We start from the raw sequence: 22,862 nt of genomic DNA on the forward strand, positions 1-22,862 counted from the left end.
CTACTCCCAGCACTTACCCGTTTGGGATGCAATCCTTTGTTCTTGCTCTCCTTCTTCCCTGAATCCAACCATGGCCTCGAGGCGGGCAGGGATGGCGACAGCCGAGATGTAACCTGTCACGCTCTGCCACGCTGGTTCCCCATCCTGAGCGGTTGCTGCCATCACTTGCTGCAGCCAATCATCTCCCCTCCGTGCAGCCTCAGGTTGAAGGCAGCGGACAAGTGCCACAAAATCCTGCTCAGCCATTCTCCAAAACCCTATCTGCCCACTGACGCAGAGAAGCAAACAGCATGTTTGTTCCAGCTGCCTGACTAGGAGATAGTGACACCTCCCGATGCTGCCCCGTCTCTTCCTGTCAGCTACTTTCAACTCCACCAATCCCAGCCCTGACTGCAGCTAAGCTACCTGCCCCCAGACCTAACCCTGTGCTCCCCAACCTGTAAGTTCATAGGAACTCACCAGGGTCATGATGCTGCAGTGTTAAAGGCACAGCACATCTACTGCACGGTTGTTGATTGAAATGTAATAGTCACTGACAAGAAACCAAGCACAGGTATAGAGTCACTTAGAAAACTCACGAGCTTCAAAGTAAAGTAGGCATAGTAAGTTAGGAATTTGCACAGTAAAGGAAGTAGATGTAGTTGATATAGAAACAGCAGAACCTCTATCAAGTATCAGGGTAATAGAATAGATCTGATTAGTAATGCTGAATAGTGTTGATCGAACACCCAGATATTCGGGCTGAGGTCGGCTCGGCCGAACATGGTCCGGATGTTCGGAATATTCGGCCCGAACACAGAGCCTAATTGAAGTCAATGGGGACCCGAGCATGCCTGCAAAATGAGTTGGAAATAGTGTGGGGGGGGGGGGGCATTTTACACATAGATCTTAGGCTCAGAATAAAAGCAGGGACTCATGTTTGCAGAGCAGTGTGCCACTTATGCTTGACTGCCAATAAAACAAATAAAACTCCCAAAAAAAGACATACGTGTATGGGGAAAAACTGCACACTTAAGGCCAATGCAGTTTATTGCCATGCATTTATAAATTGTATACAAATGAGATCCTGAAAAGCTGTCCTAATACCAATGGGACCGGCAACGCTAACCCAGCACACATGATGGAATTAGGAGGTACAGGAGAACAAGGACCCGTTCTGTGACACAACCCAGGCCTTGCATGAGGACAAAATGAATGCTTAAAGCAATGCATTTTGTCGCCATGCATTGATAAATATAATAGAAATGAGATATTCCTGAAAAGCTGTCCTAGTACCAATGGGATTGGCAACGCTAACCCAGCACACATGATGGAAGAGGAGGTACAGGAGAACAAGGCCCCGCTTTGTGACACAACCCAGGCCTTGCATGAGGACAGAATGCATGCTTAAAGCAATGCATTTTGTCGCCAGGCATTGATAAATATAATAGAAATGAGATATTCCTGAAAAGCAGTCCTACCAATGGGACCGGCAACGCTAACCCAGCACACAGGATGAAAGAGGAGGTACAGGAGAGCAAGGCCATGCTTTGTGACACAACCCAGGCCTTACATGAGGACAGAATGCATGCTTAAAGCAATGCATTTTGTCGCCAGGCATTGATAAATATAATAGAAATGAGATATTCCTGAAAAGCAGTCCTACCAATGGGACCGGCAACGCTAACCCAGCACACAGGATGGAAGAGGCGGTACAGGAGAGCAAGGCCACACTTTGTGACACAACCCAGGCCTTGCATGAGGACAGAATGCATGCTTAAAGCAATGCATTTTGTCGCCATGCATTGATAAATATAATAGAAATGAGATATTCCTGAAAAGCAGTCCTACCAATGGGACCGGCAATGCTAACCCAGCACACAGGATAGAAGAGGAGGTACAGGAGAGCAAGGCCACACTTTGTGACACAACCCAGGCCTTGCATGAGGACAAAATGCATGCTTAAAGTGAACCCAAGGTGAGAGTGACATGGAGGCTGCCATATTTATTTCCTTTTAAGCAACACCAGTTGCCTGGTTGTCCTGCAGATCCTCTGCCTCTAATACGTTCAGGCATAGAGCTTGAACAAGCATGCAGCAGATCAGGTGTTTCTGACAATAATGTCCAGCCTGGCAAGATTACCTGCATACTTCTTTCTGGTTTAATTCACACACCACTGCGTCCAAATAGATCATTATGGCTGCCAGGTAACTGGTATAGTTTAAAAGGAAATAAATATGGCAACCTCCATCTCATTCTCACCTCAGGTTCACTTTAAACCAATGCATTTTGCCGCAATGCATTGATAAATATTAATATTAACATGCTAATTGCCACAAGTTGAGAGTAGCCACAGAGGAAGGGTTCTGTTTACCCAACTTCTCTCAGTGCCATGTCCCCCGTGGTCTCCACATACCCTTAACCCCTAAATCTAGTGTGATGCTGGGTCCCCTACAAGAAAGCATGGGGCAACAAAACCCTCAGCATAAATCCACATTAATAACCTACATTACCCACCTAGCTATACCCATGTCTCTATATGTCATTACTGATAAAGCAATTAAGGTCGAACTCAATATTCAGGCCTCCTGGGATGGGTGTTTTTAAATTATATATCCAACGCCCCTCCGCCTGTGAAATATCCCTAACTAAACTCGAACCTCTCCATTTTTTGAAATGTGCTTCGGCGCCCGACACACCAGGATTTATATATAAAAAAGCCCCTAATTTAAAATCAAAACTGGTACCAAGCTTTGTGAACCCACCCCAAACAAGAACGGGTGATATGTTGGGACAGAAAGGTTTCTTTCCGTGTCGGAGCTGCAGAGGATGCAGAGAAGCACTACCCCAAAGGGGAATCTCTTTTATATCAAGTAATACAGGGCAGGTGATGACATTAAGACAATGCATCACGTGCAACTCGAAAGGGGTAATACTTACTCAAATGTCCCTGTAATATGGAGTATGTGGGCCGGACCACCAGGAAATTACACAAAAGAATTGGTAAACATGTAGCCAATATTAGAAAGGGTCTGGCCACACACAGTGTGTCAAATCATTTTCGACTATTCCATAACAGTGACCCTGCAGTTATGAAATGTATGGGTATAGAGGCCCATGCTAAAAAATGGAGGGGTTCCAGCTTGGTTAGGGATATTTCCCAAGCGGAGGGGCGGTGGATTTATAATTTGAAAACCATGACACCTAGGGGTATGAATGTGGAATTCGACCTTAATTGTTTTATAACTAATGACCTGTGAGAACAGTGAGGGGCCAGATACTGAGGGCATGCATTTTAATATTGGGAAAGGGATTAGGAGTAGGTACACTGGCAAATCACTATGGGATGGGATTCTAGGGGTATATTAAGGTGTTGAGAATCTTGTAGCCTCATTGCACATATAATGAGGGGACAATTTAAATTAGCATTAAAAGGGACACTTAGGAGACAGGAGAACCCTAAGGGCACAGGGTAGTAATATTCATATTGGCTACAGGTTTCTCCCCCGTGGCTGGCCATATAACATGGTACACATGTGAACGAGGGCACTATGGACACCTATGAGACTATGTAATTTGCAATAGGAAGTTATATGAATTTTGGCCCCAAAGTACACTAAATGTAAAATTGGGGCAGACCATTTCAATTGTCAATTTTTAATTTTTAAATTTAATTTTTTTAAAAAATTTTTAATGATTAATGACGGTGAAAACAATGAGGAAAATGACAAAGATATGGGAGAATTCCTCAACAAAAGTGGAGTAGACCTATTAAAAATCTTGGTTAAGAGGAAGCAAAATAGATTAGACAGACTGGAGGGGGAGATTGATCAGTTGAAAATCACTATGGAACCATTCAAAGTTAGTGAGACTTATAAAAAACATATGGAAGAACTCACTAAGAAACTAATGAGAAATGAAAAAGAAATTATTGACATTAGACAAAAAAGGTTCCTTAGTGACTGTGGGGAGTACAAACAACATAAGGCCTATAAATGGGAGAGTTATAAACAACCCAAAGTACAAACCCCCCAGGCTCCACATGAGCCAAACTCACCTTCTAATCTGCCTAACACCCCTAGAGAAGATGCGCAAAAGAACAATCAGGAATCAGATTTAGGGGCAAAAAGATTGCTAGAACAGTCTAATCAACATGAAAGGGGGAATTACCCCAAAGGGGCTTAGGGAGAACCACCCCCAGCCTCGGCAAAAACAAAACAGAACCCCCAATTGACCAGCACCTCCCCGATACCCCCAGAATCGTCCGAGGTATGGACAACAACATCAAAACCTTAGACATAAAAAGGGGGAGGGGACACATAGAAATGAAGAGTATGGATATGCAAACATACCCACGGCCAATCGATACGATCGATTGGCAGATTATGATGATCGTTTTTTAGGGGTGGATCAGAGGAGCAGGTGGGAGTATTCCCGCATATACCAGGACGAGGAGTGGGAAGGAGGAGAGAAAAGAACAGGAGAGGAGTTAGGGGAGGCCGAAGAGAGAAACATAAAAAGACGCAAGTAAAAGGGGAGGGGTATTTCAATATAAGTGGCATTCCCCTAACCCACCAACAATTTAGATTGTTGGATAAAGGCCTCAATTATGCCCCTCCTAAAAAGCTCAATAAATTTGGAGTCTATTTGGACGTGAACAAATATATAAGACGGCTTAATCAGAAAACATGTTTTTTGAATAAAGGGGGCCCCAGCAATAGGGTGAACCCTACCCCCCAACTGTTTATTCATACGGGACTAAAAAACAGATCCCTTTTCAATCCATATGATCAATCGAAAGAAAGTACCACTGAGACATTTAAAAGAGCAGTTCTACAGGATTTAGATAAATTGGAAATCAAAGCACATAAGAATGGGAGAGTGATCAGCCAACAAATCTTGGAATTGACAGAGAACAAAGATCTTATTTTAAAACCGGCTGATAAGGGGGGTGGGTTAGTAGTAATGAATAGACAACAATATAATGGTGAAATTAAAAGGTTGCTTAGTGATCAACAAACTTATCAGAAATTAGCAAGGAATCCCACTGCTGAATACAAGAGAATATTGAAAAATATCTTGGTACAAGGAGAGAAAGACACCATTATTTCTACCAACGAGCTAAAATATCTACTACCCACGAATCCCCGCATACCGGTGATTTATTTCAACCCAAAGGTGCATAAAAATGCGGAGAACCCACCGGGTAGACCTATTGTCAGTGGGGTGGGTTCCCTCACCCAGATGGTGGGGGAATATATAGATTTCTTTTTACAGACGGTAGTGAGAACTCTACCCTATCTTCTCAAAGATACAAAGCATTTATTACAACAACTGCAGAACATACAGATCGAGGAAAGTGACATACTAGTGACAGGAGATGTAACATCCCTTTATACAGTCATTCCTCATCAAGAAGGAATAGTCAGTAAAACAAGCTTTGACACAACAAGCAGAATTGAAAACTGAGCAAATTCAATTCATATTACAACTGTTAGATTATTCATTGCATTATAATTATTTCTGGTACGATCACACCTATTATTTACAAACTACAGGATGTGCCATGGGGGCAAAATTTGCCCCATCAGTAGCTAATATCTATATGAACAAATAGGAACAGGAAATAATAATAATAAATTAATAACATTCCATGACACAAAAGGGTGAGAGCCCTGCCCTTGCGAGCTTACAATCTAAGGGAATGGGATGGAAACAAGAGGTGGGGAAGTATGCAGTATATGTACAGGCAGTGCATAATTAGGTTATTTAGTGGGTGCATGCGCTCCAATGATGGAGTGCGCTCCAATGATGTCAGCAATGCGACGTTTGCGACCTACTCACAATGAGGCGTAACTCGGAGCTATTTAAGACGTCGGCCGCACCTGTGACGTCAGCCCCTGATGAGTCTGCAGGGACGAAACGCGTAGGGCGGAGACAGATGCGTTTGACGTCACTGGACTGTGGAAGTGCTCGCCGGCCGGCCGGTACAGTGAATGGAATAGCGGACACGCCGCGGTGGAGGAACGGGACGCCGACGCCACCAGAGGGGGTGATACCGCTGGGCTGGTTAGCCCGATAGGCGCCATATCAACTGAAAACTTGTAAGAGCACTGGATGGCCCAGGCTGACTACAATTACTTACATGTTGTTGCGCTATGAGCGATTTTTATTGTTTGTTTTAGAAGGATTCTGGATTACATTTTTTACTATTCGTGATCCAAGTGGTTGGAGCCTGATCATTGATTGACACACAAATGCTAGACCCACCTGAATATGAGGTGGAGATTATCTGGTGAGCGGCTATTATTGTGGGAGAGCTGGCTGCTGTGCTGACACTGTTTGAATCACGTGTGCATCACTTTTTCACCGGGGGAGTTTTTCATTTGTCTATATCACAGTAAAGAACTATGTGCAGTGTGTTTACATTTTACAGATATCAAGAAACACGCAAGAGGAGCGCTGTCATTCATCAGTATATGTGATATGTGATTGGCGCTTTGAGTCAGCAAGGAGAAAAGCGCAATATAAATGTTATTTGTCTTGTCTTATTTGTCTTGATTCTTATTGGACTATTGATAGCGCACACTCTGATTGTTTGAAACTGAATAGTGTAATTTAATGGTTCGGGGCAAGCGCAGTTTGTTAAAGAGAATCTGTATTGTTAAAATCACACAAAAGTAAACATACCAGTGTGTTAGGGGACATCTCCTATTCCCCTCTGTCACAATTTTGCCGCTCCCCGCCGCATTAAAAGTAGTCAAAAACAGTTTTAAAAAGTTTGTTTGTAAACAAACAAAATGGCCACCAAAACAGGAAGTAGGTTGATGTACAGTATGTCCACACATAGAAAATATATCATTTGTGTGTTTCTTTCCCCCTTCAGCTCACTGAAGAGTAGAGATGTTGCGAACTGTTCGCTCGGCGAACATCTCTGGGGCTTTTACTACTTCCGGGTCGCTCTGACCCGGAGTAGTACGCCTGCGCTGCCCGGCGAAGCGCGTCCTAGATCGCGCTCCTGTTGCCGGGCACTCTCTGCGCATGTGCGTGACGTCGTTCATGACATCACGCACATGCGCAGAGAGTGCCCGGCAACAGGAGCGCGATCTAGGACGCGCTTCGCCGGGCAGCGCAGGCGTACTACTCCGGGTCAGAGCGACCTGGAAGTAGTAAAAGCCCCACGTATTCAGAGATGTTCGCCATCTCTACTGAAGAGTTACAAGCTGATTGTTTGTTTACTCTTGCAGACAGCTCTGCCCAGTTGTCTGTAATTTTGCAGTATGTGACTTATCAGTATGTGAACAGAGGATTTATCCAGCTTGTAAAAGATAAGAGAGCAGAGAAAAGCTGGCTAATGTAAATAACACACACACACAGGGGAGTGTGCATAGAGGGGGCAAGCATAGCAGATCACACTGAAGAGTTGGCAGCCTTCCAGACACAGGCCGACAAGTCTGACAGGGGAAAGATAAGCTGATTTATTACAGAGATGGTGATAGTATAAAGTGCAGCAGTAAGCCAGAGCACATTATAATAGGTTTAGGAACCTGTAGGATGGTAGAAAACACAATGACATTTTTGTTACAGAGTCCCTTTAAATAATAGTAAAATTCAATAAACTGTGTTTTTTATGGGCACAACTGTTCCCAGCTGGCACTGAAAGTACTTTTTTTTCTCAACACTAAGCAACAGTAAAATTAAATAAACTGTGTTTTTTATTGGCACAACTGTTCCCAGCTGGCACTGAAAGTATTGTTTTTTCTCAACAATAAGCAACAGTAAAATTCAATAAACTGTGTTTTTTTATGGGCACAACTGTTCCTAGCTGGCACTGAAAGTACGCTTTTTTTAACACTAAGCAACAATAAAATTCAATAAACTGTGTTTTTATGGGCACAACTGTTCCCAGCTGGCACTTAACCTCCCTGGCGTTCTATTAAGATCGCCAGGGAGGCTGCGGGAGGGTTTTTTTAAAAAAAAAACTATTTCATGCAGCCAACTTAAAGTTGGCTGCATGAAAGCCCACTAGAGGGCGCTCCGGATGCGTTCTTCTGATCGCCTCTGGCGACCAGAAGTAACACGGAAGGCCGCAATGAGCGGCCTTCTGTGTTACGCTTACCTCGTCGCCATGGCGACGAGCGGAGTGATGTCATGGACAACAGCCGCCTCCGATCCAGCCCTTAGCGCTGGCCGGAACTTTTTGTTCCGGCTACGCTGGGCTCAGGCGGCTGGGGGTCCCTCTTTCGCCGCTGCATGCGGCGGATCGCCGCGCTGCAGTGGCGATCAGGTAGCACACGCGGCTGGCAAAGTGCCGGCTGCGTGTGCTGCTTTTTATTTGAGCCAAATCGGCCCAGCAGGGCCTGAGCGGCAGGCTCCGGAGGTACTGGATAAGCTGAGCTCGTCTAGACTGCCCAGCAGGTTAAAATATTTTTTTTTTCTCAACAATAAGCAACTGTAAAATTCAATGAACTGTGTTTATTTTATGGGCACAACTCTTCCCAGCTGGAAAATGGGCACAATGGCTGCTGGCAGTGCCTGCTGGCAGTGGTGAGGCAGGTGCACTGTGGCTGGCCTGGCAACAAAAACAATGGGCACAGTGGCTGCTGGCAGTGCCTTCTGGCAGTGGTGAGGCAGGGGCACTGTGCCTGCTGCCAGTGGTGAGGCTGGGGCACTGTGGCTGCTGGCTGCCAATGCCTGGCAGTGGTGAGGCAGGGGCTCTGTGGCTGCTGCTGGCAGTGGGTGAGGCTGGGGCTCTGTGGCTGCTGCTGGCAGTGGTGGGTGGTGAGGCTGGGGCACTGTGGCTGGCCTGTCTGGCAGTGCGGGCACCTAACCGCTAGCTCTGTCTCCTACCTACCCCAAGCTAGTGCTGGTACTTAACCCATTCAGGTTCCGTCGTTTTCACGTGAGAAATGTTCACCTCCCATTCATTAGCCTATAACTTTATCACTACTTATCACAATGCACTGATCTATATCTTGTTTTTTCCGCCACCAATTAGGCTTTCTTTGGGGGGTACATTTTGCTAAGAGCCACTTTACAGTAAATGCATTTTAACAGGAAGAATAAGAAAAAAATGGAAAAATTCATTATTTCTCAGTTTTCAGCCATTATAGTTTTAAAATAATACATGCCTCCATAATTAAAACTCACGTATTTGTCCATATGTCCCGGTTATTACACCGTTAAAATTATGTCCCTATCACAATGTATGGCGACAATATTTTATTTGGAAATAAAGGTGCATTTTTTCCATTTTGCATCTATCACTATTTACAAGTTTAAAATAAAAAAATATAGAAATATTTCATCTTTACATTGATATTTAAAAAGTTTAGACCCTTAGGTAAATATTTACATGTTTTTTTTTTTTATTGTAATGTTTTTTTTTTTTATACTAAACATTTTATTTGGGTACTTTTGGGAGGGTGGGAGGTAAACAATAGATTTATAATGTAAGTGTGTGTTAATTCTGTTTTTTTTTTTTTCAGGTGTAGTATTACTTTTTGGCCACAAGATGGCGGCCATGAGTTTGTTTACATGACGTCACTCTAAGCGTAGCACGCGCTTAGAGTGACGCATCAGGAAGAAGACGGCCAGAAAAAGCTCAGCTTCCGAAAGAAGCTGTCGCTTTTTCAGCGGGGGAGAGGAATCAATGATCGGGCTCCGTAGCCCGATACATTGATTCCTTGGCTACTGAATCCGCGGCCGCGGGGGCGCGCGGTAGCGCGCATGGTTCCTGGACGTAGAAACTACGTCCAGGAACCAAAATAGGTTAACCGCTAGCTCTGTCTCCTACCTATCCCAAGCTAAACCCCCATGCAAATGGCGGAGCGAGCGCGTGTTCGGGTATGTATATACCCGAACCACGTGACCCGCTAGGCCAATCACAGCTATGGTCACAGCCAGCTAGGCTGTGTGACCATAGCTGTGGAAAAAGCATCGTCGCCGCTTATTGGCTGCCTGCAAAGGCACCAATAAGCGAGGGGAGGATACCGAACAGCGCGGCTGAGCACCATGCGGCTGTGCTCGAACCGAACCCGAACACACCAATGTTCGGGGAATAACGAACAGTGCCAAGCACTGTTCAATCAACACTAATGCTGAATTTGTAGAGGAAAAAAAAAGACTGGGAGCACAATCTGGCGTAATATCGTTAGATCACCAGGGAAAAGGTATAATGATTTGAATTCCGACCCCTTGATCATTACTTTGATCATTACTTCTTTAACCCTTCTGGCGGTATAATTATTTCCGCCAGGAGGCAGCGCAGCAGTTTTTTTTTTTTTTTTGTAAATCATGTAGCGAGCCCAGGGCTCGCTACATGATAGCCGCTGCTCAGCGGCATCCCCCCGCCCGCTTCGATCGCCTTCGGCGATCTCCGATCAGGAAAATCCTGTTCATGGCGACGGGGCGGGATGACGTCAGCAACGTCATGACGTCATTGGGTGTCCCGATCCACCCCTCGGCGCTGCCTGGCACTGATTGGCCAGGCAGCGTACGGGGTCTGGGGGGGAGGGGGCCGCGCGGCGCGACGGATAGCGGCAATCGAACGCGGGGCGGCTGCGATCGGTGTGCTGACGCAGCTAGCAAAGTGCTAAATTAAGTAAATCGGCCCAGCAGGGCCTGAGAAAACCTCCTGCGCGGCTTACCCCGAACTACGTTCGGGGTTACCGCCAGGAAGGTTAATGAAGACCTCTTGTATACCTATATCTACCTTGGCATAGTGAGTTTCCACATACACGCATAGCATTGGTTTTTACAGGCACCTCCAGCTTTCTCCTGATTAGTAATGGCAGTAGAAACAGTGCACACAAATTTATCTAAACTGTGAAGAAACGCGGAAAAACCGCCGCGCGCGCATGGCATGGTGGAACGCGGAAAAACCGCCGCGTCTGACGCAACGGTTAGCGCGCATGGCATGGTGGAATGCGGAAAAGCCGCTGCGTCTGACGCGGCGGTTAGAGCGCATGGGCCCGTTCCAAACAGACTGTCCCAGCGCGGGCAGGCCGCCGCCGGTGCTAATGGCGGTGCGACCAACCCCGCGCATAGGTCAGCAAACACGTCACATTACAACATTGATGTGGCTGGGACTGATAGTCCTCCAAGGCTCAGAATGACACGCGTGCGCGCAGAGAGGCAGAGCTTATATGACAGCCAGAAAAGGGTCAGCTGACCAGGCTGGTCAGCTGACAATTCTGTTCCTCCCCATTGGTCCAGCAATTAGGGAGGTGCTGGGCAGCTCTTGTGTATATATACTGCTGGCTGTTCAGTTGTGCTTTGTCTGGCGGTGTGATCACTACGTGGTAGCACTCAGACCTTAGTCAGATCCAAAAGTGTGCCGGGACCAGCTGGAGCTGTAATCCTACACTTAGCTAGATTCTGTTGATAGTATAAAGTACTAATTTGATTGTGATTATCTGTTATGACCTTTTGCTTGCCTGACTACTCTCCTGAACTCTGATCCTGTACCCTGCCTCTCTGATACTCTGTTGCCGAACCCCGGCTCGCCCTTAGACTCTGCACCTGCCTCCTGATTCTGTACCTCGATATTTCTGATACCCTGTTGCCGAACCCTGCTTGTTTATTAGACTCCGCTTCTGCCTTCTGAATCTGTACTGTATCTGTCCGTGTGTTTACGTCCTGGCTTGTCCGACCTCGAGAACCGACCTTACTGTTAGAGGCAGTTCCCAGTCCTGTTAGTGACACTTTCTCCTGAGTGTCACTCTCAGATAGTCCTTCCCACTCTCAGCCTGACTCCTCCCTCCTAGGAGAGTTCAGGCCTTCAGAAGGAATCTGTGCAGTACTCCTTACTGCTCCGAGGCTTAGTCCTCTAAGTGTTACAGTTACACCAAACACTACACTCTACTCAGGTGTCCAGAGGTTAGCTAGTATATCGGATTATCGGTAATACTGCAGATCATCTATAATCTGGTATATATCTGTATTCCCAGTGATACTGCAGATCACCGGTAATCAGATCCTCTCTGTGTTACACCGATCGTTACAGAACGCCAGACCAAAACCAATATGGACGTACACTCTGACCGTCTGGGGGCAATTGTCGCCTCAATGGACGACATCAATCGAGTGCTAGGTGGTCACCAGACACTGATTGATTCATTATCTGGGTCTTTACAAACCCTCCGGACGGCTGTTGATGAGGTACGATCCCCTCCTAGTTCGGATATACGTATGCCAGTACCTGAGAGATTTTCTGGCCACAGATCTGACTTCCGCAATTTTAGGAGTAGAGTGTTGTCATACTTCGAGTTGAGACCCCAATCCTCAGGCACTGTGGCCCAAAGGGTCACATTTATCAAAACATTACTGTCAGGCGATTCCCAGACCTGGGTGTACAGTTTACCTGAGGGTGACTTAGCCCTGACGTCTGAGGACGAATTCTTTAAAGCAATGGCGGTAATTTACGACGACCCAGATATTGCCTCGACTTCGGAGCGGAAGCTCAAGCTATTGCGTCAAGGCAAGGGTCCAGTCGAGGATTACGCCTCTGAATTTAGGAGGTGGTCAGTGACAGCCAGGTGGGACACCTACGCCCTGTTAGACTGCTTTTTATCTGGGTTGTCGGACGAGGTCTCTAATCTCATGTTGAGTCAGCCCGAGCCCACGACACTTGATGGAGCCATTTCATTGGCCATCAGAATCGATCGCAGATTACGCTATCAGCGACAAACCCGGGGCAAAGACCAGGTTAAACTAGTGTCCTACGCTGCACCCCCTGAGACACCATCTCCACCTGTTTTATCTCCGCCCGAACCAATGCAGATAGGTCAGTCAAAACTGTCTCAGGTAGAGCGGAGACGCAGAATGTCAGAGCAGTTGTGCCTGTATTGTGCGGAGAAGGGTCATAAAGTGCGGAATTGCCCCAACAAGCCGGGAAACGGGCTTGCCTAGGAGTAGTGGGGGGGTGACACCCTAGGCACACAATTCTCACCCCTTAAAGAGAAAAAGTTGCTTCTCCCTTGTACGATTACATGGGAGAACAAGTCGGTAGCCACTGAAGCGTTTGTTGATTCTGGCTCAGCGGCTAATTTTATGAATTTTAAATTTGCTCAGAAATTGGGTATTCCTCTCACTTTAGTGAAACCTCTCATCCAAGTCACGGCAGTGGACGATTCTCCCCTGCAACAGAATCGTTCCCTGTCACAGACTCCTGAAATGAGGGTCACTATAGGGGTACTGCATGGGGAACAACTGCAGTTTTTTGTATTACATATGTCAACCTCCACTATCATCCTAGGCATGCCGTGGTTACAAATCCATTCACCACAAATAGACTGGGCCACTGGACAGTTAACAGCCTGGTCACCTCATTGTTTTCAGCAGTGTTTAGGGAGGCTGACGTTAGGTCAAACCAGGGTACAGGTGGAAGGTGTACCTGAACAGTACTCTGAATATTCTGATGTGTTCTGTCCCAAGGCTGCTGATAAATTGCCCCCGCATCGCCCTTTCGATTGCCCCATCGATCTTCGTTCTGGTTGTATGCCTCCTCGGGGCCATCTGTACAATTTGTCTGGACCTTAAAAATTGGCCATGCAGGAGTATATCCGTGAAAATCTGGCCAAGGGCTTCATTCGCCTGTCCCGGTCGCCGGCCGGGGCAGGCTTCTTTTTCGTTAAAAAGAAAGACGGGGGCCTGCGGCCATATATTGATTACCGGGCCCTGAATAAGATCACAGTGAAAAATCGCTATCCGTTGCCGTTAATAGACGATTTATTCACGCAGGTCACCGATGCGAAGATTTTTTCGAAACTAGATTTACGGGGGGCATACAATCTGGTGCGTATAAGAAAGGGCGATGAATGGAAAACGGCCTTCAATACACACGACGGGCATTACGAATACCAGGTGATGCCCTTCGGGTTATGTAATGCCCCGGCCATTTTCCAAGAATTCATTAATGAGGTATTTAGGGAGGTGTTAGGGAAGTTCGTTTTAGTCTATCTAGACGATATACTTATCTTTTCTAACAACCTCTCTGAACACAGAACCCATGTCAGATTTGTACTGGACAAATTGAGGCAGAATCTACTTTACGCTAAAATTGAGAAGTGTATTTTTGAGGTTACATCTGTCGCCTTTCTGGGGTACATAATCTCCACCTCGGGCCTGTCTATGGACCCTGCCAAGGTATCCGCTGTTCTGGAGTGGCCTCAGCCAGTGGGGTTGAAGTCCTTACAACGTTTTTTGGGGTTTGCAAACTATTATAGAAGGTTCATAAAGGGGTACTCCACAGTTATCGCACCTCTCACCAGTCTCACAAAGAAAGGGGCAGATACCACTCACTGGTCTCCTGAGGCCCTACAGGCATTTTCTACTTTGAAGGAGCTGTTCTGCTCAGCACCCATATTAAGACACGTGGACACTTCCTTCCCTTTTGTTGTTGAGGTAGACGCCTCAGAAGTCGGGGTGGGGGCTGTGCTGTCTCAACGGTCAGGCTTACAGGGTAGATTGCACCCGTGTGTCTATTTTTCTCGGAGATTCTCTCCAGCAGAGAGAAACTACGATATAGGCAACAGGGAGCTCCTAGCCATTAAACTAGCCTTTGAAGAATGGCGTCATTGGTTAGAAGGAGCAGAGCATACGATCACGGTTTATACCGACCACAAGAATCTGGAATACATCAAGGGGGCTAAGAGGTTAAGCCCCCGTCAGGCTCGATGGTCCCTGTTTTTTTCGAGGTTCACATTTGTGATTACGTACACCCCGGGCAGTAAGAATACTAAGGCAGATGCGCTCTCCAGGTGCTTTGAGCCAGAGACAGCACAGCCCTCTGTCCCAGAGACCATTGTCCCACGGAAATTGGTGATAGCCACTACTGAGACTTGGGAAGACTGGAAGGAGACTTTGAGTCCTTTTCAGCAGGACGTCCCGGAAGGGAAACCAGATGGAGTTATGTTTATTCCATTACCATTCTGTCTCCAGATCCTAGAGATGGTCCATTCACACAAGAATGCTGGACATCCTGGGGCATCCAGAACGCAAGATCTGGTGTCCAGGTGTGCTTGGTGGCCTTCTCTAACGGCTGATTGCAAAGAGTTTGTGAGGGAGTGTCCGGTATGTGCAAAAAGTAAGCCCTCCCGGCTGGCACCTGTAGGTACGTTGCAGCCTTTGCCCACCCCGAGTGAACCATGGACCCACTTGTCCATGGATTTTGTGGGTGAGCTTCCTAGGTCTGAGGGCATGTCGGTCATTTGGGTGGTAGTCGACCGCTTCAGTAAAATGGCCCATTTCGTGCCCTTGAAAGGACTCCCCTCGGCCCAGGAACTGGCTGATTTATTCATCATCCATGTCTTTCCGGAAGACATAGTGTCCGATCGGGGAGTCCAATTTGTTTCAAGATTTTGGAGGGCATTCTGTCACCAAATGGGCATGAAACTGTCATTTTCATCGGGCTACCGCCCACAGACCAATGGTCAAACGGAGAGGGTCAACCAATCTTTGGAACAATTTTTAAGATGTTACGTTGCAGAAGTGCAGAATGATTGGGTTAAGTTTTTACCTTACGCAGAATTTGTGCACAATAATTTAAAGAGTTCCTCCTCAGGATTCTGTCCGTTTCAAATAGTAACCGGGAAACTACCTAAATTCTCCCCATTGCCAGTCGCCTCCACTCCGTTTCCAGCTCTGGAGGCCTGGCAAAGGTCATTCAAGGACATGTGGTGGACCATAAAGAATAATTTGGTGAGGGTGTTTCAGAGTCAGAAAGGTCAAGCTGACAAGAGACGTTCTTTAGAGTGGAGATTTTAACCGGGAGACTTAGTCTGGGTGTCCACTCGCCACTTGACCTTGAGACAGCCTTCAGCCAAGTTGGGGCCCAGGTTTGTGGGTCCGTTCCGGGTAGCGAGAAAGATCAACAATGTCACTTATGCCATCGATATTCCTGCCAGCATGCGTGGCGTAAGGTCCTTCCATGTGTCCCTGCTTAAACCAGCAGTGGCTGGATGGTGTACTGGTTAAGGGTTCTGCCTCTGACATGGGAGACCTGGGTTCGAATCTCGGCTCTGCCTGTTCAGCAAGCCAGTAATTCAGTAAGGAGTTCATTGGGCAAGACTCCCTAACACTGCTACTGCCAACTGAGTGCGCTCTAGTGGCTGCCTCGCAAGCGCTTTGAGTCCGACAGGAGAAAGGCGCTATACAAATACTGCCATTATTATTATTATTATTAAACCTGCAATTCATGTGGGTCCCACTCCTCCTCCTCCTGTGATGATAGATGATCGACCTGAGTACGAAGTTGAGAAGGTTTTAGACTCACGCATAGTACAAAACTCAGTGCAATATTTGGTACATTGGAAGGGGTATGGCATCGAGGAGAGATCATGGGTACCTGAGGGCCGCATGCATGCAGACAAATTAAGGAGGGAGTTCCACACACTGCATCCCGATAAATCAGGTAGGAGCTGTCCGGAGTCCACTCCTCGGGGGGGGGGGGGTACTGTGAAGAAACGCAGAAAACCGTCCCAGCGCGGGGAGGCCGCCGCCGGTGCTAATGGCGGTGCGACCAACCCCGCGCATAGGTCAGCAAACACATCACATTACAACATTGGTGTGGCTGGGACTGATAGTCCTCCAAGGCTCAGAATGACACGCGTGCGCGCAGAGATGCAGAGCTTATATGGCAGCCAGAAAAGGGTCAGCTGACCAGGCTGGTCAGCTGACAATTCTGTTCCTCCCCATTGGTCCAGCAATTAGGGAGGTGCTGGGCAGCTCTTGTGTATATATACTGCTGGCTGTTCAGTTGTGCTTTGTCTGGCGGTGCGATCACTACGTGGTAGCACTCAGACCTTAGTCAGATCCGAAAGTGTGCCGGGACCAGCTGGAGCTGTAATCCTACACTTAGCTAGATTCTGTTGATAGTATAAAGTACTAATTTGATTGTGATTATCTGTTATGACCTTTTGCTTGCCTGACTACTCTCCTGAACTCTGATCCTGTACCTTGCCTCTCTGATACTCTGTTGCCGAACCCCGGCTTGCCCTTAGACTCTGCACCTGCCTCCTGATTCTGTACCTCGATATTTCTGATACCCTGTTGCCGAACCCTGCTTGTTTATTAGACTCCGCTTCTGCCTTCTGAATCTGTACTGTATCTGTCCGTGTGTTTACGTCCTGGCTTGTCCGACCTCGAGAACCGACCTTACTGTTAGAGGCGGTTCCCAGTCCTGTTAGTGACACTTTCTCCTGAGTGTCACTCTCAGATAGTCCTTCCCACTCTCAGCCTGACTCCTCCCTCCTAGTAGAGTTCAGGCCTTCGGAAAGGAATCTGTGCAGTACTCCTTACTGCTCCGAGGCTTAGTCCTCTAAGTGTTACAGTTACACCAAACACTACACTCTACTCAGGTGTCCAGAGGTTAGCTAGTAGATCGGATTATCGTTGATACTGCAGATCATCTATAATCTGGTATATATCTGTATTCCCAGTGATACTGCAGATCACCGGTAATCAGATCCTCTCTGTGTTACACCGATCGTTACATAAACTGAAAATATCTGTTTTTCTCCCAAAAAATAAATTTATTAGCAAATCAAGGAAATGTACATACATTGACGTTTCTTTTTTTCAATTTAGGGTTCTGCTGGTCCTGCTGGCCCTGCTGGTCTTGCTGGTTCTCCAGGTGCTCCTGTAAGTTACCAGTTTTGCTCTTCTATGTAATGCATGATAAACAAAAAGTACTATCTACATTTTTATATACATACTATACAGTATATTGTACTGACTTGCTTCTTAATTGGGCCTTTCATTTATGTAGGGACTACAAGGTCCACGTGGTGATAAAGGAGAAATTGGGGAACGTGGTATCAGTGGTATGAAAGGCCATCGTGGATTCCCTGGAAACCCAGGTCTCCCTGGATCTCCTGTAAGTTTCTGATACGAAGTGACCATTTTTTTTAACCTCCCTGTCAGTTCATTTCTGTCTGAATTTATGGGTCTAAAAGCAGTACATTTTTTTCAAGAATTTTAGGCCACCAATTCACATGACATCACGATCGTGGCAGAAGAAGCGTGATTCCTTTTGGACTTTTTTCCCTTTGCTATCAGTCTTACGCGGTAGGCAGAGTGTAGTCAAAATTCAGGCAGAGGTCAGTACAGACAGAGAGTAGTCAAAATCCAGGCAGAGGTCGGTGCAGGCAGCAGGCAGCGAGTAGTCAAAATCCTGGCAAAAATAGGTAACAGTTAGGCCCCATTCACACTTTTGCTAGTGTTTTGCTCTGGCGTTTTTTTGGCGATTAACGCCATTCACACTTGGGGCGATTTCTCAGCAATCGCGATTAGCGCTTCTATAACACTAAACGCGATCGCCGGGAAATCGCCTGCAAATGGTGCAGGATACAAATTTTTTTTTGAGCGATTTGCGTTAATCACCGGCGATTAACTCAAATCGCCCAAGTGAGAACAGGCCCATAGGTTATTATTGCACTAGCGGTTTAAAAAGCGCTAGAGCTTGAGCATTTTGCCGAAATCGCCGGCAAAACGCTCTAGTGTGAATGGGGCCTAAGGCAGATCAGCAGAAGCACTTAGCTATGAAGCAGTTGGGAACCAAATGGCTATATTGACATATTGTGCTTTCAAATGAGCTCATCTGCCATCTCTGCCATGGCAGTCATGTGACACAGGGGAGAGATCATATTTTGTTTGTTTGTGATTAAAGACAAATGAGGAGGAATAAGATGGGCTAAACTCTCTACATACAGGCAGGCAGCATTTTTCTATTTACCTTCTGACCTGTGCAAGAGTTCAGGTCCAGATGGGGGATTAGGCAGGCTAAACTCTCTACAAACATAAAGGCAGCACTTCGCTTTGCTTACCTTCTGCCCTGTGCCAGACAACGGATCCAGATGGGGGGGGATTAGGCAAGCTAAACTCTCTGCATAAATCCAGGCAGGTGGCAGCATTTCTCTGTTTTCCTTCTGTCCGTGCAAAAGTTCATGTCCTTTTTAATTTTCAGCGCTGGCCCCCAATGACACCTCCGTACACATACCGCCTCTTCGACAATCTGATTGGTTAGAAGAAGAACGGGAACAAGGGGATCCCAGCCGCTGGAGAGAGAAGGCTGGAGTCCAGCTGCGCAGCACTGATCGCGCACGGGACTCCAAACAGCAAAAATTTAAAAAAAAACTGGTATTTACCTACCCCGAGCTGAGCTCAAGATTACCAATCCAGGCTATTTTTTCCTGGTTACTGCCAGGGAGGTTAACCAAGATTAAAATGAATTATTGCACTGGTACAAAAGTCATGCTGATGCTGGTCTGTTTGTGAAATGCAATAGATTTGTCATGTAAAAGGGGGTATCAGCTACTGATTGGGATAAAGTTAAATTCTTGGTCGGAGTTTCTCTTTAACCACTAAGGGGTTTGTTTGCCCCCATTTGCTGAATATGCCCCTTTGCTTAGGTTTTCTGAAAACTGGTACAAGGAAATGTAGGATTAAATTATACCTCTTGTTGGCTAACTGAATACATTATATAGAGCATGCTACTCATATATGTTGAATTGATGATGATGATTATTCATAATTTATGGAGCACTCACATATTGCCTACATTACTTGAACGATAATATTGAAAAATCATATCAGTTACACCACTACATGTGATTTTGCTGCATTTTCCATTGGCATGGAAATCGCAAAACACAAGGATGTTTGCAAAATTATGAAAATCACAGGAGCCCTTTTATACTAGACTAGTGTGATGCGGTTGTGATGCACATTTCCCTGATCGCAAAAGTCCTGCATACTATTTTTTTTTTGCGTTTTCTCCTTCTCCTAGTATCCAGTGAAAAACGCATTGTAAAATCACAATAAATCAATGAATGAAATTAATCAAAATTGCAAATGCATTTTGCAATTTGTAGCGGAAAACGGCCCTAACTGGTAATCAGTGGGGCTTACAACATACTGACATGGTACAGTCTAATTTTAGTAGGAGTCAGTTGACATATCAGTTTTTTGGGGGGCTGTGAGATATGCAAAAATGGGGAAAGCAACTTCCATGCAAATAGTGTTGTGGCCAAAATTCAATCCTGAAGCAATAGCATTGCAAAGTACTAGTAAAGAGTACTAACAAATTAACATTTGTGCTGCCTCTTATGTAGAGAACTTTTTTAATGTTATATTACAGTGGGTTGCAAAAGTTTGGGCAACCTTGTTAATCGTTGTGATTTTCCTGTATAAATCATTGGTTGTTACGATAAAAAATGTCAGTTAAATATATATCATATAGGAGACACACAGTGATATTTGAGAAGTGGTGAGCATAGCTGCCTTCCAAGCAGTTGATCTGGGTTCGATTCCTGGCCAATGTATGTGAGCTTGCTTTTGACAGCCTACAAATCCCTGGAAGGCAAGATCAGAAAGAGAGAGAGAGAGAGGAGGAGGAGGAGGAGGAGGAGGAGTGTTCGGTCCGTCCTTTTTGTCACCGAACTTGTAATCCGGATTCGGATATCTGGTAGAAATCCGCGGATATCCGTGTCTGCCGTCAAACTATCCGCAGATAGCTATCCGGATTTCTGCCCAACTATCCGGAATCGGGATCCAGCCGGATAGTGTAAAAATGGTCGGATATCCAGGTTACCGGGAATCCGGATGAGCATCCCTGGTCATAATTATAGGTGATTTCAATTATCCAAACATTAACTGGGAAATTGAGGCCACTTGCTCTAGTAAAAGTGACAGATTTATACAGTATCAGTGCTGCAAAACAATTACTTAATTCACATTGGCCTTGACAAAGGCTATGACATTGTGGGAATAACCGTGACATGGATGGATGAAAGCCATGACTGGCTAGCGAATTTAGAGGGATACAATTGTGTCTAGGAAGGATAGAACAGGGAAAAAAGGTGGGGGGGGGGGGTTGTCTTTTTGTTAAGAATTGTTTTACAGCTGTCCTGAACGATGAGATGGAGGAAGATTGTGAAGATGTGGAGTCCGATTGGGTAAATATTCATGGTGGAAATAAAGGTTGCCAATTGCTTATTGGGGTATGCTACAGGCCACCACATATTCATGAAGCTGCAGAACTGCGATTACTACAGCAGATTGAAAAAGCTGCAAGTAAAAATGAGGTCATAGTTATGGGTGACTTCAACTTTCCAGACATTGACTGGAGTATTGAGGCTACCCATTCTGGTAAAAGCAGCAGATTTCTGGCATCATTACAGGACAATTACTTGACTCAAATGGTAATGGAACCAACTAGGGGGAATGCTTTACTGAATTTGATCATTACTAATAGACCAGATAATGTATCAAATGTGCAGGTTCAAGAACATTTGGGAAATGTCTTGACAGAGGCGATACACCCGTATGCACAACTTCTGAGCTGCTCCTTACTGTATTTTGCCTGAGGAAGCGGACGTGGGATCCGCAAAACGCGTTGCAATTGTTTTATTGGGAGTATCAATTAAATTTGTCTGTACTATTTACAACAGTTGTGTTTTTGTTCTGGGGAGGTAAGTCCACCCTTGCCCCCTTGATTTTATTATTTTTACTGGTTCTTTTTTTATTCTGCTGGCGCCTCTGTATCTACTGTAAAATCATTATCCACCTGGTGGATGGGTGTGAACACCCCTTCGTTTTTTCCTACTACAGAGAGCGACTTCTTAGCCTGAGTGGGGACAGGCCTAATTTCCTCATCTGCGCTAATAGTGGTTGCTTAATATCTGGCAACCCATGTTTGTGAGTATACCTTTGTCTGTTATTATTTTGGAATCCGTATACCATCAATAATACACTATTGGGGGCTCCCTTTTGTTTTTTCTTTCTGTTTTACATGGGATAATGTACTACAAGGGAAGGACACTGAAGGGAAATGCCAAGCTTTTAAACTTATTCTCAATCACTATTGTAGTATGTATATCCCATATGGAAACAAAATGTCTAGGAATAAAAGAAGGCCTCTATGGATGAATAGAAAGGTTAGAGATAAAATGAAGGGGAAAAAGAATGCCTATAAGGTCCTAAAACAGGAGGGGACCGAGGCCGCATTAAGCAATTATAAGGAGTACAATAAAAGTTGTAAAAAAGAAATTAGGCTGGCAAAGATTGAAGCTGAAAATCAAATCACTAGGGATATCAAATCTAACCCAAAGAAGTTTTACAAGTACATCAACTCTAAAAAAAAAGAAAGGTTGACTGTATTGGACTCCTAAAGGATGAAGGTGGGAACTCAATGGTTGATGACCAAGGTAAGGCAGAGTTATTAAATGATTTCTTTGCTTCTGTTTTCACAAGGGAAACATCACTGTTACAAATTACAGATGCAGAAGAGTCTCAATCTTCCAACTGTAATATTAAATACTTAACGCAGAAAGAAGTGAAGGCAAGACTAAATAAATTAAAAATAGACAAGGCACCTGTCCCGGATGACAGTCCTCGGGTCCTAAGGGAATTATGTTCAGTTATATATAAACCCCTTTATCTTATCTTTTGTGAATCTCTTTCAACTGGCAGAGTCCCAGTGGATTGGCGTACAACCCACGTTTTCCCATTATTTAAGAAGGGCAAAAAATCAGATCCAGGAAATTATAGACCTGTAAGCTTAACATCAGTTGTATGCAAACTATTTGAGGAGTTACTAAGAGATACTATACATGGCTTCATAGTAGAAAATAATCTTATTTCTCAGCATCAACATGGGTTTACTAAAGACAGGTCCTGTTTGACTAACATGCTCAGTGTAACGAATGGTGTAGCAACACAGACGTCTGATTATTGTGTGATCTGCAGAATCACCAATAATACAGACTCTATACCTGATTATGTGGTGATCTGCAGTATCACCAATAATGCAAGTATAGAAGGATGAGATATAGTGATAATAGTGTTTGGTGCAAGAGTAGATAAGAGGGTAGATCTCACCA

General features: G+C 45.4%; 1 protein-coding gene across 1 annotated transcript in view; it reads left to right on the forward strand.

Moving 5' to 3' along the window:
* The window catches only part of COL3A1 (collagen type III alpha 1 chain), a 2,242,195-nt gene that overhangs the window by 2,059,037 nt on the left and 160,296 nt on the right, over positions 1–22,862 (forward strand). Inside the window, exons 44-45 of the mRNA XM_068244947.1 lie at positions 17,569–17,622; positions 17,750–17,857. Of these exons, the coding sequence (XP_068101048.1) occupies positions 17,569–17,622; positions 17,750–17,857 (162 nt within the window). The remainder of the gene's footprint in view (positions 1–17,568; positions 17,623–17,749; positions 17,858–22,862) is intronic.

This window comes from Hyperolius riggenbachi, chromosome 7, assembly GCF_040937935.1.
Source record: "Hyperolius riggenbachi isolate aHypRig1 chromosome 7, aHypRig1.pri, whole genome shotgun sequence".
Classification (NCBI taxonomy): Eukaryota; Metazoa; Chordata; class Amphibia; order Anura; family Hyperoliidae; genus Hyperolius; species Hyperolius riggenbachi.